Source organism: Sparus aurata, chromosome 7, assembly GCF_900880675.1.
Source record: "Sparus aurata chromosome 7, fSpaAur1.1, whole genome shotgun sequence".
Lineage (NCBI taxonomy): Eukaryota > Metazoa > Chordata > Actinopteri > Spariformes > Sparidae > Sparus > Sparus aurata.
In genome coordinates, this window is record NC_044193.1 from 19,137,547 (window position 1) to 19,164,883 (window position 27,337).

General features: G+C 42.1%; 1 protein-coding gene across 1 annotated transcript; it reads left to right on the forward strand.

Annotated features, from left to right (window-relative positions):
- The first annotated feature begins 1,008 nt into the window (after positions 1-1,008).
- Positions 1,009-24,898, forward strand: gnai3 (guanine nucleotide binding protein (G protein), alpha inhibiting activity polypeptide 3). The gene is made up of 9 exons (XM_030423083.1): positions 1,009-1,822; positions 14,302-14,344; positions 14,836-14,977; positions 15,641-15,798; positions 16,889-17,017; positions 19,955-20,084; positions 20,940-21,093; positions 21,980-22,187; positions 23,756-24,898. Exons 1-8 carry the CDS (start codon positions 1,705-1,707, stop codon positions 22,168-22,170), a joined length of 1,065 nt encoding a protein of 354 aa, XP_030278943.1. The 5' UTR covers positions 1,009-1,704; the 3' UTR covers positions 22,171-22,187; positions 23,756-24,898.
- The last annotated feature ends 2,439 nt before the right edge of the window (positions 24,899-27,337 follow it).

The following is a 27,337-nucleotide window of genomic DNA, read 5'->3' on the forward strand; positions in this document are numbered from 1 at the left end:
TTTACTTTGTAAGACTGACTTCTGATGCAGTGATGATTCTAAACCTGATGGGAGCGCTGAGGGGAGCAGGAGGCTCAGCTGATCAGGCAGAAGGAGCAAAGTTAGAGATTATTATCATACCTTATAATTATTATTATTATTATTATTATTATTATTATTATTATTATATAAACAAAATGTGTAATGGTTAGTAGGGTTCAAGACCACGTCTAAAGTTCTCAAGTTAAACCTCATATTTATTCTCATGTATTCTCTGTGTGACGTGATGGTGCCCCTTTTCAATAAGGCCCCTCTGATAACTGTTTTATAAATTGAAGTTATAAGTTAAATTATAAGTTTATAAGCTGCTTGTATTGGTCCTTAAATCATTTATTAAGCATCGTATCAGTATGATTTACATTATATTCGGTTGCAAATGTCATGTAGCTGTATCAATCGTGAGAAGAAGACTACAGAGGTTTTGTTTGTATCATTTTCAGCCTGCATATTATTGGCATGTGTTGTGTGGAATGGATTTAAAATGAGGATTAAAATAAACAATGCATGCAGTGAAAACACGACATGACATTAAAGCCAACGTGAAGAGACAGCAAACAGATAAAAAGGATCCTCACAACCGAGACACGGTGTTAAAGCTGTTATCTAAATGAATTTTAGCCACTTTTTCACTTTCAGTTGGTTCCACAGCCTGACATAAACCCTGATGATAATTCAACAATCAGTTTCTTCTGAAGAACCCATTGATTTTGTCCATGATGATGCATGTTTGCATGAAGATGCTGGATCTAATATAATATAAACGAGGCGACCACAAAAACCTAAAATCAAATTGATCTGTGGCCTCCTGACCTGATGAAAAGTGTCACGTAAGCATGTGTGAAGAATGAGCTGCAGGTGAGTTGTGGACCACCTGGGGGCGCTCTCACATCACACAACGCTGCTGCCTCTGTCTCCTGACTGCAGGACAACTTGCTCATGTGTCTTCAGCTTGTTTTAAACTTCACAGCACCTCAGCCGACGGAGGCTCGTGAGGAACATGTCCGTTTGGTCCCAATTCTGAGCAACATTTAGGCCGCCCGGGATTGAATTCACATATCGGGAAGTTAAGAAGCGACTACATTTCCCATCATCCCCGCGGGGCGCATCACTTTCCTCTTCTCAGTGGCCGTTTTCTTGGCTTTGCAGCTGGAGCAGCTGGATGAGCGCGCGGCTGTGCTGCAGCTTTCTGTCTCATGAGGAAGATCCGGTGACTTATTTTTTTTTAATTGCGATTTGTCTTTCAAACCTCTGGATTATGTTTGTGTTTCACTGAATTCTCCCACACAAAGTTTCTTCTTTTCTAGATTTTTTAAAAGGATTTTCTTCGAGTCGGCGGATAAGTTGGATACACTTGTTTAGTTCATCTATTTGGGGAGTGTTTTTTTTTCCGGTGTCAAATCCCCCACATTTAAAATCACATGGACAGACAGCAGTGTGTGGACTGAAGCTGACTGAGCCGTGCACCAGACTCCGGCTCCACAGTGTGACAGACGAGCCTGCGGTGCCAACGCCTTTCCCCCCCCTTCTCTCTCCGCGTCTCCCCGGCTGGGAAACTTCAGCTCACAGCGCCCCGAGGATCGTCTGACGGCGTCTCCCGTCAACCCAATGAGCTGCTGAAGACACGGTCCGACACTAAGAAGTTGTTCCAGAGTGAAGACAAAAAAAATGGGCTGCACGATCAGCGCCGAGGACAAAGCTGCGGTGGAGAGGAGTAAAATGATTGATAAGAACCTGCGGGAGGACAGAGAGAAGTCCTCCAGAGAGGTGAAGCTGCTCCTGCTCGGTATGAACTCTTAATTCATGCATGAAATCACTTTAAATCGTCTGTTATCTTCTCTTGGTGTTCACTTTTTTTTTTTCCCAGTGCAGTCTTTAGTAATCCAAATACTGCTCCTCCTCCTCCTCCTGTTGGTTTAATGCAGCTGTGGCTCTTCACTCTGCACCGACACAACTGGTAAAGTAAACCAGATGTTGGCGGTGAGGGGGCTCATGCTGCTGCTGCCTCGGTGCTTTTCTTTTCTATCTTGCCGTGAGTTGTCTGGAGGCAGGGAGGACGTGCTCAGAGGAGACCGTTTGTTGACATCTGTTGACACTTGTCACAAAACACGTTGTAACTTATGCAGGCCTGGTTAACCTCAGCGCCTAACACAACTGTGCAAGCTGCGAATCTGCTCTGACTTTTCTGGGTCAAAGATTTCAGGGATCCAAACACTGAGAAAGTAGAGGTATAGTGTTTAATACGTATCTCTGCACTCTGTGCATCTTCATACAGATGTTGAGGGCTGCCGTGTCTGACTGATTCTTAATTTTTGGGATCAATATCGATATGTTGCACTGAAACAGTAAACTTTCACTGGGACGTTAAAGGAGGATATTATGTTTGTCCTTTCCTTCAGTGTTTTCTATATGTTCCTTTGCATGTAAAAGGTCTTCAAAGCTCCCCTCTCCCACAGAAAACACTGCTCCTGAAATGCCTCGTCATAAGTCCCGCCTTTAATTCTGTGACTTTGTGACATCACATTAAGTCACCATGTCTCACATTTACATAATGTCTGCTTAGTGGCTTTGGCATTTAACAAGTTATTCAGCACAGCTGCTCTGTTGTTGTTAGTGTTGCTGTCTCAGGCGTGTGTGAACTGACCAATCAGAGGGGACAGAGAGGAGCTAAAACAAGGGGGGAATTCAGACAGAGGGGAATACAGAGCTGCAGCACTGGACTAAAGCATGTGAACCCATTCTTGTAGTAACCCAGAACAAAATTATGAACCTGAAGCATAACGTATCCTTTAATATTAAAAAAAACAACCATCTTTTTCTGCATTATGTTCTTGAAATAAAAAAGTTTAGAACATGTGAATCTGGGCTGTTACAATATCAGATTTTCAATACGCGATTATCGTGGTTTAAAGAATCTCGATAACAAAGTTATCGTGATATCTGCAGAAAAGTTGAAAGAAAGGAAAAGCTATCCCTCAATTTCATCTTTAACTTTGTTTATTGTGTGTTTTGTCTCTTTTTGGGCAAACGAATGTCCCAGAATACAAGTGTTGAGAGGTGGAGAGAGTGTCTGTAACCATAAGGGACAAAAGTGGAAAAAAGGACATGTAGGCTACACTTCATGAATAATTTCTCTGTTATATATCGCTTAGCAACCAGCAATAAGTTGCATCACTGCTGCCTACTTTGACAAAGCAAGAACGGAAAGAAACGGAAGCTATTTACTCCGTTATCATATGTGTATTATTAACACAATATCAATATTTATTTATTTTAATCATGTCACCTCTAATATGTTTTTTCCCATATACACCAAAATGATATATCTACGATGGGCCACTGTCGGCCAATAAAATCACCAGAAAGAATCAAATCTATTGCAATTTTCTACAACCAAGAGTTCAAAACTCAAAAACATTCAGTTTATCATCATATAAAACAAGTAAAACCATCAAATCCTCTCACCTGAGAAGCTAAAACCGGCTAATGTTTGGAACTTTTGCTCTACAAACAACTGAAATGATTAATTGAAATACAAAAGTCACTGCTGCTGCATTTTCTGCTGATCACCTGATGAATTTATCAAGTTATCTCTTCAGCTCCAATGACTCTGAGGCAGTCTCACTGGAACTACAACAAAAAGATCTTGGTGACTTCCAGGTTCAGTGTCATAACCACTCCTACACCGTCTGTATTTTAAACTCTGGTTGTGTGTAACTGTTCTCGCTGCTGGTATAAATTACTGGCACACACACACTCAGTGGTCTGACACTGTGGGTGTGGACTGCTCAGTCGTGCCAGGGGGATTAAATGCCCTCAGACCAGCAGCACTCAACAGTTTTATGCTCCCTCTGGCAGGAATTTCTGTCTGTGACAGTTTTCAAAAAGTAATTTAACTCTCCACCCCTTTTTATAGCTGTGAATGTGTTTGCACTGTATATCCTCTGGAACAGTGGTCCCCAGTGTTTTTAATCTGTGACCCCGAAAATGAAGCAATGTCTACTTGTGACCCGTCATCACAGCTGATGTCCCTGGAGGGGTCGCAGTTTGTGAGCGGTGCTTTTCTACTTGGCGGATTTGTGTCTATTAGAAACGTTTCAGAGGCCTGGAGAAGTGAAAGTATATTTCACAATATAAAAAAAAACAAACTGACAAACGGCTTTTGTCTCTGTCACTTAATCATGTGATGTCCCTTCAAATGTATCTTGAGACCCCCTACAGAGCCCAGACCTTCAGGTTGGACCACTGCTAACAGTGTTATTTGAGAGAGACCTGTGTAGTCTTTGTGTGACTATTCTGTTACACTTTTTATCCCATCACATCAGTTTATAATTAGACAGTAATAATAAATAAAGTAATTAAAGCTCCTAAAACCGTCTGATTAGCTGATCAGAATTGTCACTATTTGACTTTGTACTAATCATTTAACTCAGCATTTGTAGGTTTTTTCCTCCTGACACACCATCGGCTTGTTGACAGTTTACTTGTCTAACTCTAACCACTAACAAGTTGTTTTGACAAAGACAAAGGCCTGTTGCTTCCTGTAGTGTAAAGAGGTCACCATTAAGTCACAGACTTAATGCTGATCAGGAGAAAATTACATTACGCAACACCGAACTTCCTTTAAATGGTTTCAGATGAAAGATTTAATGACACTGAACTATCAATGTTTTCCTTTGCAAATGTTCTCTGTTTGAGTTTATTGTCATTAACAATCAAAACGGTCACATACTGTACACATCATCAGGCTGTGAATTCATGAACACATATTTGTTTAGCGCTGAACGAGTTGCTTGATCACAGTCTCAGTCTACTCTTTGGACCGCTTCCTTTCTTCATCACAGATTTGTCTCTTTTTTTGGCCGATTAGGGGGCAAACTTAAGCATAGTGTTTTTAGCTAGTTTCGTCTTGCTCAGTGGACAGTGGGTGCACTGAAAATAGCTGCCCCGAAATGATGCTGACGAGAGCTGTGAGAGTAAACCTGTGCGCCGTAAAACCAAAACAGAGTTGAAAGAAGCTAAAACGCTCTGCGAAGCTGAGAGGAACTGCACAGACACAGTAGTCCATGCGAGCAACACAAGATCGACTTCATGTGGCGACACGTTTTGGGATGTTTCACCTGAAAACCACAGCACAAGTGCAGGGCTGCCGAGTGCAGTCTAAGCCTGCGGGCTGGGTGCTGTAGCATGAAATAACTAGAATTGTGGTCAGTAAAGTGCATACCTCCGCCAAGGCCCAACAAGAGAAAGCTGTAACAAGAGGTGACAAGAGAAAGCTGACTCCTTGCTATTGGGTTCCCTCTGAGGACTGATGTTTGTTACTTCCACCCACCGCTGTAAGAGCAGATGTTAAGTATGTTCACCTAGGGACATTTGTGCCGGCTGGACCAGGTGTTGTCTTTTAGGGCTCGAGTATTTGTGTGGACCACGTGTCAGGCCCGATTCTCTATGTGGTTTCCAAAGTGTCCCAACAGCTTGTGCAGCATCAGCTCTGCGTTGCCTCGGGCCGATCGCACTGATGCAACGCTGTAATGCAACGCTCTTGACATTTTGGTTGAGACATTGGCTTTTTTCACATGAAATGTTATGCAACAGACACTTCAATGTATCGAAAAGCTGAAGTTTCAAAAGGAGTGTCGTGTGACTGACCAGAGGCAGTCCTCGCCGTGGTGTTTTCATTTGTCCTGTAATGTGATCTCATGTAATCTGATTAAACATGGCCTGAAACATGTTACCAGAGCAAATGAGAGCATCGAGTGATTGATTAAATGGGTGATTCAGATGCAGCTATTAAATTAGTAATTGAAATGAAACACAACAGGACTTCCTGCAGATATTGCAACATAATGCACTGATGGTATACGATAGACTGAAGGCTGTGTTTCAATACGTTGCGTAATCACATGACAGGACGAAAAGTGTTTATTACCACCTGAGCTTGTTTTATTAAAAAAAGAATCGATCATAGTGTCAAGCGGACAAATTAATGTGCTGATTATGATCAGCGGTGGGCAGAGAGTGTCTGTGGCTTGTTGTGGAGTGACGAGTACGGTGTTGGTGTTGGGTAGGCTGCTTCAGATCAGAGAAACACAACATTAACTGCCACGTTATAAATTCCATAGAGAGATTCAATGTTATACTTCCTGAAAAACCCCTCTCTAATGATTTCCTGTGAATGTGTGATCTCAGTGTTACTCATCATAACAGGAAGTACAGTATATGTGAACATGTGAGTGCAAACTCAACTGTTTGTGTTCTGGATCACGTTCCCCTCAGTGGCATTACTCTCACAATGAAGGGCAGCTTTCCCAGCAGCATGCTGACGTTTATGTTTGCACGGATTTTCCTCATTCCTTCACCAAGATCAGTTTTGCCCAAACTTTTTCCCCTCAGAGATCCAAAAGTGAAACTTAATGTTGGGCTACGGGCCAAGAGGCAAACATCGTTATATTGGATTGTTAAAATGCAAAACTGTTTTAAGGATTAAGGTTGAGCCATATGGCTTTTTCAAGGCTGATACCAATTATTAGAAATCAAGGAGACTGAAAACCGATAATAAACCAGTAGCAGAATGAACCTAAGTACAGTTTACTCAAGTACAGTTCTTAAGTGTAGGTACTTCACTTGGGTACTTTTCTGCTGCTTTTTACTGATTCAGAATAATAAGTATTTACAGTCTATTGTGATATTTTACCCATCAGATCGCGCTGTTGGAGGGATATTGTGTGAGAGGACGTCGCATCAGAGCCAAAGAAGCACATTTTAAAATTAGTTTATTTTATCAGCAATCTGACCAAAAAAAATTAAAAAATCACAGATTCCTCCTGATTATCTGCCAGGGCTGGTAGTAATGGTAATTACGGTGTAATGACGGACTTCCTTCGCAAAGTGTCGCCCCTCTTGCTGTGTTCAGATTATGAAAAATAATAAATCATGCAGAATTGTACAGATTTAAGAAAAAAAAATGTTTTATCGAACAAAAAATAAAAACAGCAATCCCCAATCTTCATTTTATATTTTTTTTATTCATTTTATATATAGTTTGCTTAAAACACCCTGCAGGACAAATACAACCTCACAGAACCAATCACAATGTTTGTTGACACTATTATTTATCTGAGCTGCATGTTTGATGCTATGAGTCTTATTCCCAACTTGTCAAATACTGTTGCTTTGGGATTGAAGGATGGGTCGGCCAGGATCCCAGTGTGTCATTACTTAGTTAGTAGTTAGTTAGTAGTTAATAGTAGTTAGCAGTAGTTATTTTTGTTAAGTCACTTCTAAGATGTAAGTAGTTTAAAGTGAAACTCTCGCCAAAATGCAACCGAGGCTTTATTTGTGACTGAATATGAGTCAAACCGTCGGGTAAATGCATAATTATGATGAAAGAGGCACTTTTAAGATTTACCGTAGTTTCGTTTTCGGGCAAGCTAATTTTGAACGGGAGTGCTTGGGGCAGGGATACAATGGCATCAAAATCGCTATTTTCAAAACACTAAGAAGGCTCGACACAACATGAAACTTTGCTCGTAGCATCACTAGGGTCTCTACTCATGAACACGAGCAAAGAGAACATTGTTTGTTACATTGTTTATGAAAAAGAAGGTTTTTGAACTACTCACGTTAGCTGCTGCATCTCCAACACGCAGCTGTCATGGCAGGCAAAAAGTGTCGATCTACGAGTGCGACCATCAGGAAGGAGAGTAATGGTGGGACGCTTCTCAAGCTTAGTTCCATGTGAATTCACGGGTAATTCATTGCTTTGTCGTTGGCGAAAAGCAACATTGACGTCCACGTTGAAAAGGGAGCCTCATATTACAAGCAATACTACAATCAGCAGCCGGAAAAGTCACGTGACATCTCGCGTGGATAGTTGCCCCTAGCACTCCTGTTCAGAATTAGCTTGCCCGAAAACAAAACTACGGTAAATCTTAAAAGTGCCTCTTTCGTCATAATTATGCATTTACCCGAAGGTCTGACTCATATTCAATCACATATAAAGCCATGGTTGCATTTTGGCGAGAGTTTCACTTTAATGTAAGTAGTTTGTCAGCGTCTCCTAAAATGACATATGTCGCTGTACTTGAAACTACATCAGCAACGCAGCGTAACATGTACCGGACCCCAATTGTATGGTTGGAGTTTGGTTAGGTTAAGGCAATGAAAATAATTGGTTAGGTTTAGGAAAACATCGCCGATGGGTTACAATCACTACATTCCTTCTGCTACAAACCTCACATTGTGTGCGTGACATGGCAAAGTTAAAAGAACTCACTGTTGACTTCTGGTTTCACACTGTGTAGGAACAAACCCTCCACCATCCCCAACCTCATCCCTGCACAAACTTTTCTTTCTTCATACTTCTTCTCCTCTCTCCCTCTCCTCTGCAGCTGTAATAATTGCTACAGCCACGAGAACTCTCTGCCTAACAGTAAATATCAATATGTTTCGTAATGACCTGCTTGAATTTTCAACCTATACAGTCTTTTTTCCGATTTCTCATGAGCGCCACATCTTGGTGATGGGCACTGTGAGACGATTTTGAGTTTTTCCACTGTTGATAAATTACAGCCCGACTGCATCTGTTTGTTGTGTAGAAGTGGTGCTATTTTAAGAAGCTGAGCCCCGACTGTTATGACAGAAGTAAAACTTGAAATAGATTTCACATGAAGTCACATCGATGCGGTCTCTGGATCAGCTCAGCGGGCGCTACAGACCAGCAGTGAACTCATCTGTGAAGATTAGCGTCAGGCTGTGGCAGAGCAGCATTACAATGCAGCGCGAGAATCTCATTGTATGGAAACATTCATTTTCAAGTTCTGACCACAGAGTTGAGGGGGGAAGTGATTTTTCCAGGCAGTGCCCTCCACTCCCTGCCCGTGCTGGAACAGCAGAATTATGGGGGGAAAACAAAGAGGAGATCGGCTGCTCTTTGTACAAAACCACAGAGCTCGAGTGCCAGCGCACCCCTCCAATGAAAACGGTCTCCTGTGTGACCACGAACAGTGATTCATAAAAAAATCTGCACTTGAGATTCTTGTTAAATGAGGCTCGGTTTGGACTCTGCCACGCTTGATTATCAGCCAAGAAACGCCACGAATGAGAGAATTGGTGTCTGACAGAACCAGGGAAAGGGATCAACACGATTCATCCTGTCTTTTCCTGTCTGTGTGAGCGGGCGTAAATCTGTTTTTACTGGTGACAGCTTAACCAAAGAATTCATGGATTTATTTCTTGTTGGCCAGCCATCTGAACATATTAACATACTGCAAGCCTCCTTGGCAAAATTCATCAGCTAAGGATTCCTCGTCGGCGTTGGGATTATGTCTCGCCACCTTTAAGTGCAACAACAATATTAAGACAGGGAGTGTTTATCCTTTTTTAAAAAGTGTTCTTACATTTAGACTAGTTCCTGGCTGCTTGTTGACCCACATTTTAAATTCCAGCGTCTTCATTCTGCGGTTCACACTAATAAATGCAGATATATTAATCAAACGGAGGTTCTCCTGCCAGTGTAAACCCAGCCCCGATGTTTATGGAAATAATCTCTCGCTGGTTGGATGAGTTTGACATCTAATGTTTCATGTGCCCACATGTTTTCATGCCTCTTTGATTAGACTCCGGCTATGAAATATTGCTGGGTTTGGAGTGAGGTAGCGGATGGCATACGGGCACACTGCACTTCCACAGAAACCTGTTTTCATTTCCCAGCAGGGGCTCGGTCACGCATCCATCGATCAGGTCGGAAAGTAAATACAGCACGGTGAATGAATCATGCTGCCAGTTTGTCCCATTGGCTAACTGTGGTACTACAGCATGTCCTTCTCCATACACATTATTAGTCTGTTACTGTATGTGACTTTACTTTAAAGAAAGATTATGAAACAGGTCATCCTAAAATATCCAAGAAACGTGGACTAACAATTTTAAGTTGTTAAAAATTTTTAGCTCGTACAACTTTAATTCAATGGTCTAGTTTACATGAATTCCACTTCATTGCTTTTTTTGCAGAGAGTTACAGTAGGCGAAAAGATGAGTACTTTATCTATACGGTCAATTTGAAACAGGAACTAGAAGACAGTTAGCTTAGCTTAGCATGAAGCCTGGAAACAAGGGGAAACAACATGCCTGGCTCTGTATGAAGGTAGCAAACTATGCCTATGTTGGAGCTTATGTGCTAGCTTGGCATTATACTGTGACTTCCTCCTGACTCTGCGTCATATTTGCACTTCGGTTTGCGGTACAAATTCCAACTTTGTTATATTTGGACTGAGCCAGGAAGCTGTTTCACGCTGTCTCCAGTCGTTAAATGAAACTCTCTTTAAAAAGCAACCGAGGCTTTATTTGTGATTGAATATGAGTCAAACCTTCGTGTAAATGCATAATTACGACGAAAGAGGCACTTGTAAGATTTACCGTCGTTTCGTTTTCGGGCAAGCTAATTTTCAATGGGGTGCGGGGGCACTCTGACGCTAGCATCAAAATCGCTATTTTTAAAACACTACGAAGACTCGACACAACATGAAACTTTGCTCGTAGTATCACCAGGGTCTCTACACTTGACCACGAGCAAAGAGAACATTGTTTATGTACGGAGAGTTTGCTAAAAAAAAGGTTTTTGAACTACTCACCGTAGGAGCTGGATCTCCGGCACGTCGCCTTCATGGCAGGCAAAAAGTGTCGATCCCCGAGTGCTACCTAACAGGCAGGAGAGTAATGGTGGACCTCCTACCTGTCAGGTCGCACTTGGGGATCACCATTTTTTGTCTGCCATGACGGCGGTGCGCCGAAGGTGCTACTGCTAACGAGAGTTGTCCAGAAACCTTCTTTTTTGTAAACTCTGTGTACACAAACAATGCTCGTGTTCATGTGTAGAGACCCTGGTGATGCTACGAGCAAAGTTTCATGTTGTGTCGAGCCTTCTTAGTGTTTTGAAAATAGCAATTTTGATGCTAGCGTCATCATTGAAAATTAGCTTGCCTGAAAACGAAACTACAGTAAATCTTAAAAGTGCCTCTTTCGTCGTAATTATGCATTTATGCGAAGGTTTGACTCATATTCAATCACAAATAAAGCCTTGGTTGCTTTTTAGTGAGAGTTTCACTTTAAGCTTAAATAATCTAAGAAAGCAAAGAGGCTGCTGAGTCCAGTAAAGAGAGTATTTCCCTAAATGTCAAACTACTAAACTTTCAATATCTGTAGAACTTCCCCATCTCGGTGTGACATCAGTGGTACAGTGTAGCAACAGGCCACTCAATGTGGAAAGTAGCCAGAAAAGAGAAAACATTTCTGATGTTTCCACCCTGCTAGCAACAAGTTAGCGTAAAATATAGTACAGTATCCAGTTCTTATAATAGATCCATGTAGAGCTGAAACACAAATGCTACATTGGTTCCAGCTTCTTGGGATTTTCTGTCATGGAGTTTGGTTTTTACTTTAGCTTCCTGTTTTATTTTGTAGTTCTCTCCTCTCGTGACATGTTTTACTTGTCACTTCCTCTCTTTGTCCTTTCCCCGCCTCTTTTCCTGCTCACCTGTGTTTTATTTGTTAATTAGTGCCTGTTTATTTAAGCCTGTGTTATTTTTCCCCTGACTCTTTGCCAGTACGTCTGTTTTCAGCTGCGTTCCTCGTTTCTTCCCCGTGTTCTGCCAGCCTTTATTCTTTTTTTTTTTTTTATCCTTTTTTTCCTTGCATTTTTTGCTGTTTTGGGATTTTGGATTATTGGACCTTCTGTTTTGCACCTTTGCTCATTCCAGCTCTCCTGTTGTTCTGTTACCTACCTGCCTCTGAGTGTGTGAATGTTGGCTCCAGTGTTTACGACACATAAAACCTTTTGTGCTTTTACAAGCATTCTTCCCAATTTTCTTACCTTTCTACCAAATGATTAATTTAGAAAAATATTTGCAGCCTTCCTTACAAAAGGACCTTCCCTGTGACACTCCTCTATGCATGGCCGCCAACATCATGACGAGGGATTGATTTGATCTGGTCCATTAAGACGTTCCAGTCTCTGTGATTCTGGTCAAGGAAAATATAGCTCATGAAAAGAAGCGATCTAATCAATAGAGAGACAGACTTGCTTCCGTCTGTCATATCAAAAAATAGAAAGTCGCAGACTCTCTTCTTGTTTACAGCCGGGTTTGGGTCGGCGAACAGTTGGTTTTTGTTTTTGTGGGGCTTCAGATTGCACATAGAATCATATGTGGTGTGTTTATGGCCCCTTCATGCTCTATAACGCCCAGAGCAGCATGATATCTGGGACTGTCTCTCCAGTGGAAAAACACTGGCTCAGCCAGAAGCGTGACAACTGTTTCCTGTTTGGATAATTGGTGTAGAAATACTGTGAAGGTTCCCCATGTTCATCTGCTCATCATTATTACAGAGACCATTACTGTAACAGATGCTCAGTGAGGCAGTGATATCATCTGTGCCGGTTGTCGGTTCATCATTTGTCACAGATTGACATGATTGTGAAAAGCCTCGCACTCTCCTAAAGGGACTCCCAGCTCTTCACAGTACTCATGATCCTATCTGCGATTCTGCACCTCTTAAATTCGACGCAAAATCAGACATACATAATTTTCCACTTACTTGTAGCGCTTTTTATCCCTCTAGATTTATTTTGGAGTGCGTTAACAATAGAACAAACTGGACGCACTCGGCACAAAAGTCTCAAACTCAACAGCAGTGTCACTCTCCAGAAATCCTGACCGTGTTACGCAAGATAAACCACAGAGCCTTTTGTGAGCACTTTCATGTAGGGAACCATTTTCTTTGAAAATACACCCGCCAACTGTATCACTGTGCAGAAGGAGACATGCATCAGCTAATGGACGAGAGGATCAGTGCAGGATTTAAACATTGATGGTGCTCTCCTCGGCTGAGCTGTGACGTTCAGTGTTGTTCTGTGTTATATCACGCTACAAAAGTAAATTGTTGCAGTAATATATTACTTTTAGAGGTAATTCAGTAATGTAACATGTTTCCAAAGGGACTTTGGTAAAATTTGGTAATAATATATAACGTCCAGGAAAGCGTTACTGCCCAGAATAAAATTCATGTTTAAGCCACACTACGAAAGAAATACCCCCGTTCGTTTTGCCTCTGACCAAAGTCAGTACTCACCAGAAGTTGTCCTCCACTCTCATCTCTTTTTTCCATCTTCTTTCTTCTCATTCAAGTAGTAAAGTACATTTCCCCTCCATTCAGCAGTCAAACAAAAGTGAAGTACAGTGCAGAGTTTGTTAATGCAGACAGGTTGAGAAGTGAGAGTGAAGATGAATCCACTTTTAATCATGAACGTTCAAACTCTGCTCTCTGCCTAGTTGTTCTTATTATTATTATTTCGATAAAGGTAATGCAAAACGCAACAGTCCATTATTTATTTGTTTGTTTTTTTGTCCAGGACAGTGCACAGCCTCTTAGCTATACCAGAGTTAGCTACATGCACATTTACATCTGTATCATCGTTAGTCAGTGGACAGGAGACAGAGACAACACAGACAGTCATAATATTATTTCCAAAGAAGGTACCTATTAATCTGTGATACATAACAATTTGGAAATAACTTGCCTTACATTGGTAACATTAGCCATCTTAGTTAGCTTATAAGCTAGTCTCTCGTCCACTAGTAGATAGCCTACACGCTTCCTTCTCTGGAGTGATATATAAAGAAAATAGTCCCTACATGAAACCGCTCACAGCCAGCTCTGTGGATTATCCTGAGTTACCGGGTCATCATTCCTGGAAAGAAACATTGCCGTTGAGTTTTTGAATTTTTGGGGGTTTTTTTGGCACTTCACAAGCCAAGTGGAGAAACAGCACTACATGTAAGAGCTAGTATATCATTTTGATTTTGGGGTGAACTGTCCCTTAAAATCCGGGCTGTAGTAAAAAAGCATTTAGGATGTGCAGATTCCTCCGTATGTCGTGATTTTCTGCAGTCAAAGACTAATACCCTGGTTCTTGAGGCAGAATCAGTGAACTCGAGCCCCCAAACGGCTGTCTGGTCCCTCAGATAGCACGTAGATATCTGCCAGAAAAAATTGACTGCTTCTTTCGAGGTGTTTTGACAAAAACAAACTGCACACCGTACCAAGCGTGATTAAATGAGATCAGATTAACTTTGGCTGGGCATTAAAATCTGGTCTGATCTGTCCTCAGCGGGAGAGGGGTCTGTGAGGTGTAACGTCGAGGTGTTTTTTTTGGCTGCTGTCATTCACAATATGTCTCTCTCATGAAGCTGCTCTCCATCTTTTTCACAGGTGCCGGGGAATCTGGGAAAAGCACGATAGTAAAGCAGATGAAGTAAGTCACCGTTGTTCTGGTAACCCGCTCATGACATATTAAACTCCTACATCCCGTAATAAACTTCAGCGCTATTTTTGTATCACGCTGATGAAAGACAGTCCCACTCCCTCACTCCCCCTCTCAGCTTGTTGTCGGAGGTTAACAGTGTGGAGCCCGCTGCGATAACAAACAGGTTTCATCTTTGTGGAAATACTGTGGAAGCAAAGCCAGAGGCTCATTTCACTAAGGCAGGGGAGGAAGCTCCCTTTTGCATAACGTGTTAAACAATGGGCTCAGAGGCCAGTCGTAGCCTGGCAGGACCTGAATAGACTCCCCCAGTTCCCACATTAGGCATGCTGCATGCTCACTGGAGCTCAAATTCCAGCACTAATGACAGTGTTGCATGGCATTTTTCAAATCTGCAATTTGTCCCACATATTTTAAAGCCATTGTTCACAATGTCACACATTTTATCTCTAAAGGCCGTTTGGATATTGTCTCTGTTTCAGAATCATCCATGAAGACGGCTATTCAGAAGAGGAGTGCAAGCAGTACAAAGTGGTGGTGTACAGCAACACCATCCAGTCCATCATGGCCATCATCAGGGCAATGGGCCGGTTAAAGATAGATTTTGGGGACGCTGCACGGGCGGTGAGTTAACTGCACCGAGTCTGCATCATTAGGGTGCGTTTACACCCAGAGTACACAGAACTTTAAGTCCAAGGAACAACTTTTCAAGGAACTCAAAGGCTCATTCAACGCTGTCTGCATTTCCACCGTGGTGTGAAGAGCCGCAAAGATTAGGCAAATGTACCCACTCTTTACACCTATTTTACTTATGAAACTATATAATGCGAACTCTGTAACTTCTAAATCCAAGTACCGACAAGATTAACCGCCTTGTTAGCTCATCGTAAAACACATTTTATTCAAAGTCAACAGAAATAAAGCTGGTTAGTTTATGGTTTCTGGCTGGGGATTTTGAATGGAGGCTGAAATGAAATGCTGTGAGCTCTCATTCAGTAATGTTTAGCACTGCAAGCCTAACCCCAGTGTTCCTGAACTTTGAGGACATGCTACCCCCCCGAGCAGGGGAGATTTAGAGGGTAAAATAATGTCATCAACTTAATTTAGACTCTTGTCTCTGTGATGGAAACTCGCTGAGCTCCTCCAAAGGTTCCTGGTTCCTGGGGGGAAATTGCTGTGGTGGGGATGCAGATAATGATGATTTTCAAAGAGCCACATCCTCAATCATGAACTAAATCACCACAGCAACAAGTTTACATTGACAGCGATAACTGTCTTTATTACCAGGATGATGCCCGTCAGCTGTTTGCCCTGGCGAGCTCAGCAGAGGAGGGAGTGATGTCGGCAGAGCTAACTACCGTGATCCAGAGGCTGTGGAGCGACGGCGGTGTTCAGACGTGCTTCGATCGATCGCGGGAGTATCAGCTCAACGACTCCGCTGCATAGTGAGGACTCATCACGTCTACGCACAGACAGACCCACACAGACATACACCGTCAACATACAAGCTTAAGATTAATCAATAGTGAAAATAATCTTGAATTTGATTGTGTCTCCAAATAGTTTTACTTCCAATGAATCTTTGCGACTTGTTCTTGATAGCACTCAATTACTTGTTACACATTACAAAAATTCCCAGAGGAAGTGAAACTGCTCTGTCGATTCACTGTGAAGTTTGAAATTGCGTCATCCATCTTCGCGGTCTTGCTCTTAAATAGGACATTTCCTGTAATCTTCTTTTTTCTCATGAGGAGGAATTGTTGACTGAGAGCCGTTACCCTCCTTCATGTCTGCCACATTTCAACTGGAACAAAGACGGAGGCATGATGCGTCTTGTTCTTCCCGGTCTTGTGTCGGCTTGTTGCACACTTGATTGCATTCCCTAAAACACGTGAAGGAGAAACAGACAACTGGGAAGTCTTTCCGTCTGTGAAGATATCAGAAGGGGTTTAAGTTTATTGTGGTGGTCCACGGCTAATTATGAAAATGCAAATAAGACAGTTTGAGCTAAATATAGCCAAATCTTGCGTTACTAACCGGACAGGGATAAAGCTCAAGGTTTTCTGTGTCTGCGGCGTTTATATCACACCTCACAGAGAGTAGCTCGGTGTGAAGGACACGCTCTTTGTTTTGAAAACAGCCGAGCTGTCATGGCTCTCGCTGCACTTTATCCGCATTATGAAACAGGAGGAACCAGTGGAGTTAGTCTGTTTTACCTCAACCGAGAAGGAGCCACTGTTTATCATGCACCAAAAAATGAGCCCATATTTAGTATCATTCTGTCCTCAGTTGTGTGTCTGCAGAGCACTTCAGCAGACACAACTGTCTGACAAAACATTTTGTGTCTTTGCATCATGTTGTCTTTATTTTTATATGAATATCAACATGAAAGCCGTTAGATACCCAAATTTTTCCACGAGGTGTGGGCACAGCTGTTTCTGTGAGAGATGCCTCTCCTGTAGATTTAAATTGTGCCGTCATGTGTGCATTGACTCTCCTCATGCACGCTTGTGTATCCTCTCTTCTGTCTCTCAGCTACCTGAACGACCTGGACAGGATCTGTCAGACAAACTATGTCCCGACTCAGCAGGATGTGCTGCGTACACGTGTGAAGACCACCGGCATCGTGGAAACCCACTTCACCTTCAAAGATCTCTACTTCAAGTTAGTACAGCTGTGATGTATCCGCTAATGAAGGCCTCGGGTGGGCAGTTTGTGCTTTTTGTGCTTCAACAGTCAGTTGGTTTACTGTATCGGTGAGCTTTTAGTTTTGGCCTTTCGCACACACATACACGGCATTTTAGGCCACTGTAAATGAACCGCATGAAAACCTCCTTCCGGGGTGATGATATTCAGAAACTCTGTGTCTACGTCTGGATGGGCAGAAACAACGTTTTTTGGATATGATGATGCAGACGACCCCGTTCCCTTCCTAATTGGGTCTTATCAGTGTCCGTAGCATCCAAGTATGAGTTGTGATATTGTGGAGCATTTGAGAGAAACAAACAGACACTGAAAATATAATAATGGAAAAGAGAGACAAAAGCAACTATTAAGGCGCGCAGGTGGTTGAGTGGTTAGAGCGCATGCCACATACGCAGCCGACCCCGGTTCGATTCCGGCTGGAGGTCCTTTGCTGCATGTCATATCCCCCTCTCTCTCCCATATTTCCTATCTGTCTACTGCTTAATAAAGGTGTCTATGCCAGAAAAAAAATCTTTAAAAAAAAAAAAAAAACAACTATCAAAGCTGACATATCAAAGAATAAGATGTCAGCCGATATCTGTAACATTTAAGCCACCTAATGTACAAGTGCAAGTATTTCAAGTAAAAGTAAATATTTTATCAGAAACTAAGCAACCAATTAAATGAGTAGGCAATCTGTTTCCTGTGTAGGTCATCAGGTCACTGAATCTCGGGGAAATCTTTGGTGACAGACTGTGGTGTCAGCTGTATTGAAGTCAGCAGGAGACAATAGAAACCCGACATATCTGCATTTATATGACTTCTGATGAAGAAATGCCTCCAGTAAATGAAAGAACACACTTCACAGAGCGGGTTAACCACTGATTTTTCCCCCCCAATGTTTGAAAGGGTGGATCCGCCTTTCCCAAATGAAATCAATGAATCAAACGTGTCATTAAAAGAAGTGTGGTATTTAATCTTCTGTCGTAGGAGTATGTGCACGGTCATGTCAGAAGTGTTTTCAGGTGTGTTATTGTATATACTATTTCTGAAATAGTGCAAAAACACTCGTCTGGACGGAGATCATTGTTGCTTTTAAACCCTGTTATCAAAACTGCCCGTGTACGCGTGGACTAGACCCAAGCGGTGTGAGATTGTTACTGGCGTGGAAACACTGAACAACTGCAGAAGGGTGATAAAATTAAAATGAATACCCTGAATTAAATAAGTGAAGAAACATAACAAACGGTGACTCTGTTATGCTTTTGGGGGCATTTTGCTGGCATGGTTCAGGTCTAGTTGTCCCATTAGACTAAAGGGTCACTGCAATCAATACAATACAGCACAATTGCTCTGAGTGATCAATTTTTTCCATTGATGAAACATTTCTCTGCTGACGGGAATAGTCTCGTCCATGCTTCCATCTAACGGTACACGAGGGGTCACCGTATGGTTTGATGAGTACGATAATGATGTGAATCATCAACACATATGTGAGATCCTGGACCCACGTCAAAACACCAAATGGTGTCAAACCTCCGGTAGAGTTTCAGAGACGCTGAGCTCAGACGCTTTATCTCGGTTAATTTGTGTAATTAGTCACCTATCTTGTCTGTGTTTTCTGGACTTCTCTCTAGTCTTTGGTGTGTTGTTTTCTTGTGTTGAAATACTGGAGAGTTTGCCGTCGTCATACAGGCCAGACACACCCACTCAAGCACCACCACCACCACCGCCCAGCCACCTTTACGTAGCTCTGATACAGACACAAGCAATTTCAGATAAACTGTTGTGTCGTGACAGATGGAGTCTTCTATCAACCGTTTCCAAATTCCATGTGATAAACACAACTAGGTCATGCTGTGATTTGCATGCGTACACTCAGTATGATCATAAAGGAACACTAGGAGAAGTCTGTCTGAAAACAGACGTTGGATGTCCTTTAAGTTAGACGTGTTGTCGTTAATTCTTCCTTTTGACATAAAGCAAGGAGAGAAAGAAAGCCCTTCTGTGAATGATTGATTAGAGAAAGAAGGCATGAAATCATCAAATAAAGGTTGAACAAATAAATACTTGATCCCCATATATTTGTTCATGGGCCCCTCTGGGATCATCTGTACCTTCTGACCCGTTCTGACAGCAGCTCTGTCGTCACACACAAAATGTGATGAGGGGCTGCGAGACGACAAGAGCTCCTTTATAGTATCATCACGAGGGGCTTTCCGATAAGTAACTTCGTATATATCATGAGGAAAAAAGGCTTTGGGTCAGGGACATAATACAAACGTTTAATAGTATGAATGCTGAGGTTTTGTCCTTTGATTTTTAAGTTAGTATCTAACAGCTGATGATCAGCACTGCAAAATAATAACATGTTCATATAAAATCGCTTTTAAGTAACTTAACGTTGACTGACGAGACGCTTACAGAGCCCGGTCGCGTTAAGTTGCATGAGTCTCATCGCTATGATTTGATACAAATGCTGCTGACTGGCATGCGACCTGATGTGACCCGGCTTTGTTGCAGTAAATGTAATTACATGGCCTCAGTCCTTTTACATTATTTTACCGCGCTCTTGTACTTATAAATATTGGTGAAACAATAACTGTAATAGCCTCTGTGGCCTGCCTCTGTAACCCCATGAAAAAAAAAAAACCACACTCTGGAAATGTGTAATCACTGAATTGGTGTCGGAGCACACAGCGTTCTTTCATTTCTGTGTCATTTAAACAGCTCAGTGTGGAGTCAGTTTGTCTCCAAGGGCCTCAGGTGGAGTTTGTTTTTTGTACTCCTGCCTCCGTTTTACGAGGATGCTCATCATCGTAAAATAATAAAATTCAAATGGAATCAAAGATTAAAAAGAGAGCATTCGCTGCTCATTTGTTTATCCTGTTGCTGCGTGTACGTGTGTGTCTGCAGGATGTTTGACGTCGGCGGTCAGCGATCAGAGAGGAAGAAGTGGATCCACTGCTTTGAGGGAGTCACGAGTATCATTTTCTGTGTGGCGCTCAGTGACTACGACCTCGTCCTGGCTGAGGATGAGGAGATGGTGAGTGATGGACACACTGTGGTTGAGATTCACTGTTCCGTTTTGGTCTTAAAGGGACAGTTCACCTCCGGAATGAAAACAGAAAACAGTTCCTACATGAAACTGCGCACAACAAGGCCTGTGGATCAACTTCAGTAACCAGGACATGATTTCTGGAAAGAGACACTAATTTTTTTCCCAAGACAAGTGCAGTCTAGTTCCAATACATTAAAGAGCAGGCAGACATCCCTGTGGGCTGTATCTCCAAATCTCTGCAACTCACACCAAAATAATGTAGATGGATGAATATGACGACAGGTAAGAGGGTAAAACAGTACTTTTCACTCTTTGTGTTGAACTGTCCCTTTAACATATAGGCGATACTGGAGTTTGTGTTCCCTATCACAAAATACTGAGCTTCTTCACGGCAGACATTTTTACTTGTCGGGGCAGGAAATGCACCAATGTCACTTATAACATCAACGATGAGTCTGCTCTGTTCAGATGTCCCAGGGTGACGTGTGACAGAAGGCCAGTTTTTATAGCTTGTAAGTTCTGGCAGAGACTCATTGGCACCTTGTCCATTTGGAAACTTCAGCCGCTCCTATTTGTGTGAAATATGTTTTTATTAGTCTGTGCTGTTAACAAGGCTATAGTGGTGTTTGATTTACATGCCATGCAGAGCAGCATGTGCAGCTTTGTGTCACAAATTCAAAAGAACTCGACACAGCGGCCAGCCAGCGCTCAGCTGCACCGTGAAGGTTACATTCTGGAGCAAAGCAGGAACATTTAATTAACCCTATTTGTTTGTATTCACACCGCTGTGACATGTGAAAATGTCGTCTGTTTAATTCCAAATCCCTCCTCCCTCCTCAGAACCGGATGCACGAGAGCATGAAGCTTTTCGACTCCATCTGCAACAACAAGTGGTTCACGCTCACCTCCATCATCCTCTTCCTCAACAAGAAGGACCTGTTTGAAGAGAAGATCAGCAGGAGCCCGCTCACTATCTGTTACCCCGAGTACTCTGGTGAGATGAACCTGCCATTTCAATTGGGTTTGATACTGGACTTCAGATTTTTCACACAGCAGGCTTTTTGACTTGTCATAACAGGAAACCGTGAGTCGCCCCCCTCTGTGTTTTCATCAAAGGAAATTTTTATTTATCCAACTGCTGTATCTGAACGCTGACTTCCCGGAAATGTGTGATCACGTGATTTAAGTTAAGTACGATAGTGTAGGTTTAGTAAATAAGCTTTGAATATGTCTCTTTATTATGTGCAGGCTTCAACCAGTGACATTTTTACCCACCAGAAGAGGCTCCGTGTTTTACCGTTGAGCCGCTTTATCACATGTGAACTGAAGCTTCTTTATAACTGAATATATTCTCTGCACAGCATTTAAGTTATCCGCAGCCCATTTTTCGGTACCTCAGGCTGTTATAATGTAAAAAATTAATTTTGACACTTTTATTTATAGATCTGCAACTCACAGGTTTGTGTCACCGTTGCCCTTTTTTTATGTTCCTATTCGTGAGCATCACTTCAGGTGTTTCTACTCCACTTTAACAACCACATGCAGAAAAAATGGCCTTCGAAGCTCGGTAATGAGGACAGCCAGTGTTTGCATTTCAAATGTTTTGCTCAGCGTTTTGTCCACGTATTAATCAAAACGAGCTCAAAGCGCCGTGAATCCCACAGGAGAACAAACAATACGTGCAAAAGAGTAACAGACAGTAGACAGAGAGAAAGCATCTTCTCTGGTAAGGCCTGTTGGTGTTAATTTGAAACAGCAGCAGCAGGAAATGAGACCCAACTGGTCACAGATTATTGTGTGTTCCAGAGAACATACAGGATCGCTTCACGTTAATTCGAACCCACTTCTCTTCCCGATTGACCCTTTTCTTTTTACTCTAGGTGGCCATTCATACGAGGAGGCAGCAGCTTACATCCAGTGCCAGTTTGAAGATTTAAACAAACGAAAGGACACCAAGGAGATCTACACTCACTTCACTTGTGCCACAGACACCAAGAATGTGCAGTTTGTGTTTGATGCAGTCACCGACGTCATTATCAAGATCAACCTGAGGGAGATTGGGCTCTACTGAGGCTTCAGGCCCTTCAGGTCAGCTAACTGAATTTTAACCTGCACTACAGTTCAGATGTGGCAACAAATTACATAATGACACATGAAAGACGCACCACTCCAGTGACAACATTCAAGCCTCTTATCTGATTGTGCTCATGTGATGACAGTTTACTGGGTCCACTTGAATGAATTGCAATGAAACTTGACTGTGATAGTCGTTGCGCCCAGTGGATCGATCCTAATTACTTGTGTTTCACTGACAGATGCAGGAGCACAGATGTGTGTTGATGTAAAGACAGTACACTAAATGTGACCCTCATGGGCTAGAAGAGATAAACAAACAAGACAGATATAGGTATTTGTGTTGCTGTAAAGGTGCCAACACACTAAATATTATGCTAACAAGCTGCATGTAACATAAATAAACAAGGAAGAGGTAAGTACCAGTATTTGTGTGGATGTAAACTTGCTAACGCACTAAACATGTTGTTAACATAAATAAACAAGGCACAGTTAGGTAGTATTTGTGTGTCAATGTAAAGATGCTAACACACTAAATATTATGCTATCAAGCTAACATAATTCACAAGGAAGAGAGATTTTTGTTTTGTGACGATGTAAAGATGCTAGCACACTAAACGCAATGCTAACAAGCGAGCATGTGTAACTTCGAAAGCCTTAAAGCGAAACTCTCGCCAAAAAGCAACCGAGGCTTTATTTGGGATTGAATGAGTCAAACCTTCGTGTAAAAGCATAATTACTTTTAAGATTTACTGTAGTTTTGGTTTTGGCCACGTAAATTGTTTTTCACGTTGATCCCCGAGTGCGACCTGACAGGCAGGAGAGTAATGGTGAACCGCTCCTCAAGCGTGCCTGTCAGGTCGCACTCGGGGATTGACACTTTTTGCTTGCCATGACGGCAACGCGCAGGAGATGCAGCAGCTTACGTGAGTAGTTCAAAAACCTTCTTTTTCATAAACTCTGTGTACACAAACAATGTTCTCAGTGCTCTTGTTCATGAGTAGAGACCCTGGTGATGCTACGAGCAAAGTTTCATGTTGTGTCGAGCCTTCGTAGTGTTCTAAAAATAGTGATTTTGATGCTAGCGTGTCATGCCCCTAGCTCTCCCATTCAAAATTAACGTGCCCAAAACCGAAACTACGGTAAATCTTAAAAGTGCCTCTTTCGTCGTAATTATACTTTTACACAAAGGTTTGACTCATATTCAATCCCAAATAAAGCCTCGGTTGCTTTTGGCGAGAGTTTCGCTTTGACATTTACATGGAAACATTAGCAAACTAACATGCTAAATGCTACAGTAAGAAAAAAATCTGTACGCGTTTTCAGCATGCTAACATTAGCACTGAGCTCATGGAAGGGAGGCTGAAAGGTACAACTTGTGTTTTGCTTTTGTTGGTGTTTGTTTGTCCTGGCATGTAAACAGCCAAAAAGAGCACGTCTATAAAAAAATATTTTACTATTACTAGGCAGCTTTATCATTACAATTTCAGTTATATTTTGGGGGCAATGTTTTTATAGTGATGCATTGTATGAACTGATTATCTTCTGTATCCGTGGTAATAATGATTGTTGTCTCCTTGCAGGAGGAGAATCAGGACTTCTGGGCTGGTATGATTTGTCTGCAGAGGGCGAATTGGAAAGTAGGTTTTATAAGGACTCAGCTGTGACCATGCTGCATACAGGACCTAAATTCCACTATTTAGGGACTTGATACTATGATCACTTTTGTCTTAATAGATTTTATGAAGCAGAGCATACCGGGAGGAAGTGATAAGTGGGGGGAGGGGAGGCCTGTGAAATGATCACTGTAAGTTCTGTGGCGTCCTGTCATATTAAAGACCTTTCCACCAGTCAGGGGCTGGCGGGTAAAGCCCCTCCGATGTCTCTGACACGGTCATAGTTTGTCTGTCATGTGTTCAAGGACCAAAGCAGACGGCCTGTTTCAGATCCATTACTGCATTTCACAGTTTCACAGCTGACGTGTAAATTCTGTTCACTCTCTTTGTGTTGCATCCTCTCTTTGCTTAAGTTTATATCACATTGCTTTTATTGAATATTTGCATTTGTTATATTTTATCTAAATTTTGAGTTGCAATTATGTAGTATTTTCACTTTTTGGATGTGTGAATGCCATAACTTATGTATGGAGATACATTTTGTGTGAGCAATTTTGGTGTATATAGCGTATCTTTTTGGGTCTGGGATTAGTTGGCAAGAGTCTTATGAGCTCCGTAGGCACCACCCTGTCCACATAACTATTGATTCAACAACATTGTATTTGACAATATTTTTTATAAAGAGACTCATCACTGCAAATCAGTTTGTGAGGGGAGATCTTGATTTCCCTGCTTCGGGAGTTGAGTAAGATTCACTCAGTGGAGGTCACGATAGAATATCCTGGGTTTTTCCTCTAGGTATTTTTTTAATCCTATGGATATCAGAGAATATATACAAACACATCAAACATAAAAAGTGGGATAGTTTGATATAGCCTGAGGCTGTATTTGTGTTTTTTCTCCTTTTTTTTTTTTTTTTGGCTGTAGCCATCACATAATACTGAGAAAATCTGATGCTGTTAAATACGGTAGTGGAGCACAGTTTGGGTTAAATCAGTCATTTCCTGCACAGAAGAGTAGAAAACATTAACAATTTCCATGTATAGCTCTCTCTTTACATGTCCTGCAGTTTTATTGGTTCATTTTAACATCATTAAATGATGGCACAAAGTTGTCTTCCTTTTTCTTTCTTTTGAAGTTGAGAGCCTAAACCACCCACGTTTTCCACCTTGCAGGTTTATAGAGGCCCAGCCCAGGGAAGGAGGTCAAGCACATTGGAAACAGTATTTTTAGACTTCGGGGACACATCTGCTCATTGTGTTCCAGCTGCTGCATGCACCGCTGCTCACCAATATGTCCTTGTTATTCTACCTTGTTTGTTACCTCTGTAGTATAACACCCAATGGAAGTTTATCAATGATGTAAGGTCCAACATGAGTTCAACTATATATCTTCAAGTCAACATGTCATCGTCACAGAGCAGATTTTTTTTTACATTTTGAGGGTCCAAATTTTGAATTTTTGCATGGTCAGTTTTTAGCCAATGTCAGGATTAAAAAGTACATATTGTTGGGGTCTGTTTCAGCTGCAGATTAATACTGTACATATTTCTTTCACGAATGATAGTTGTGTACTTTCGGTGGACAGGTAGCTTAGCACAGATTAAAACTGATTTTGGTGAAACGAGATCATATTTTATGATGGAAATGTTTTCTGGTTTTCCATCGGATGTCCTAGAGCTGCTCTGGCTCAACTCTCAGATTTTCCTAAAAGCAACATGTAACTGCTGCGTACTGCAGCTAAAAGTTAACTCTATTTCAGGGGATTTGGACCCCAGGGAGGAGGAGGTTGTCAGATCCAGGGCCAGATTGGGCATCAGAGCTGGGGGCAGGCAACGGAACTTAGTAGGGAGCAAGCTAGGAAATGAAAAAGTGTTCAAGTAGGAGGTAGGAGACAAGAATAAATCTCCAATTAGCATTTAGTCGTTGGTGACACCCAGCTGTTGCCAAATAAACGGACAGCTGCACAACAAACGCCAAGTTGGACTCTTGCTGTTGGACTAATATGTGATGTTAGCTGGCTTGTAGAGGGCTGGGGCCATTGGGTTGGTTCCCGCCGGGTCCCGCGGGACCCAACTCAAATCTCGCGGGAGCGGGCGGTTTGAACTTTGCTGCGGGCGGGAACGGGCGGCTAAAACAAACACTGCGGGAGCAACCGGATGACGGAGTCAACAAATGAAGTAGAAAAAAGCTAAAACAAGGTCTGCTGATTGTGTTCTCATTATTGTTTCTTATTCAGGTGCGTGATTATCTAAAGGTAGAAAAATAAATAAAATACAGAGGAGGAGAATAGAATATGAAACAGCCTTTATTTAATTAAAAACTAAATGAAAACAACGAAATAGGAGCGCTTTTCCTTGACCAGTGCGTCAAAAGACATGCAGCCCAGGGAAACGAAACAAACAACACCATGATTCTCTTTATTAATAGCCTATAAAATGACGTGTCTTCTTCTGCAGGACAGGAGAAGACACAAAATCAATGCATCTCTATTATTGTGCGGGCATAAATTCTCAGAGTTTTGCAGGTGCGGGCGGGAGTGGACATACACATTGCGGGAGCGGGCGGGAGTGTAACACACACGTTGCGGGTGCGGGCGGTAATGGTCAGAAATTAAGTGGGAGGGCAGGAGCGGGATGAAGAAAACAGTCCCGCGCAGGGCTCTGCTGGCTTGCTAAGTTATACAGAATGTCGGTGCATTTACTTGATGTTTGGCTGTGTTAGCCAAGTTCCCAACCTGCTTGTTTTTCGATCCCACTCTGACGGAGGTTTCGCATGTAGCATGTCATAGCCAGGTGTTGTTGTCTCCAGTTCAGGTTTCCTTAGTTTCACTGATCTGAGTCGTGTGCAACACTTCGCAAAGTGAAAAACAAAACGGCTGAGCATGCATGTTCACTTCAAGATGAAGGATTTAAAAGACATAGCATTGTTTCTAGTCAGCACGTTCACTTACATGTGGGATTTGTATTAATGATAATTGTGTTGCACTCAAAGGCGAGTTACAATGTTGCTTTAGGGTCTGCTGACATTTATCTACATCCATTTAAGTAGACTGTGCCTTATGCCTGATGTAACAAAGCTAGCGTCTTACACAGTGACAGCTGACATCCACAACAGATGCAGGGGATTTACACAACTCTGCTCAGAATTTGCATTCAATACAAATTGTATAAATATATAGTGGAAAAAAACAGCTTTAAAAAAGAAGCCTCAGTGCTTATTCAAATCCAGCGGTACGGTTCCTGTATGTCAGCTCCATTCATGATTCATGAATCTGTCCGTTCACACTCGTACAGTAAATCTCAACCTGCAGATTAATTACATGGTTAATTTGCTTTTCGCTCTCAATAGATTTATTGTCAGTGGACTTCCATACGTTGCCATTTCCCCTCTCTTGTTAGAACAGCGAACTTATATAACAGCAACCCTGTCCCCAACAAGTAACAGCCCGAGGTTATCGCTCAGTGCCGACGGTCCTGTTTTTCCGAGTGAATTTACATTATTCAGTGAGTGATGGTGTGATTCAGCAGCAAAGAAACAGACACGCAAG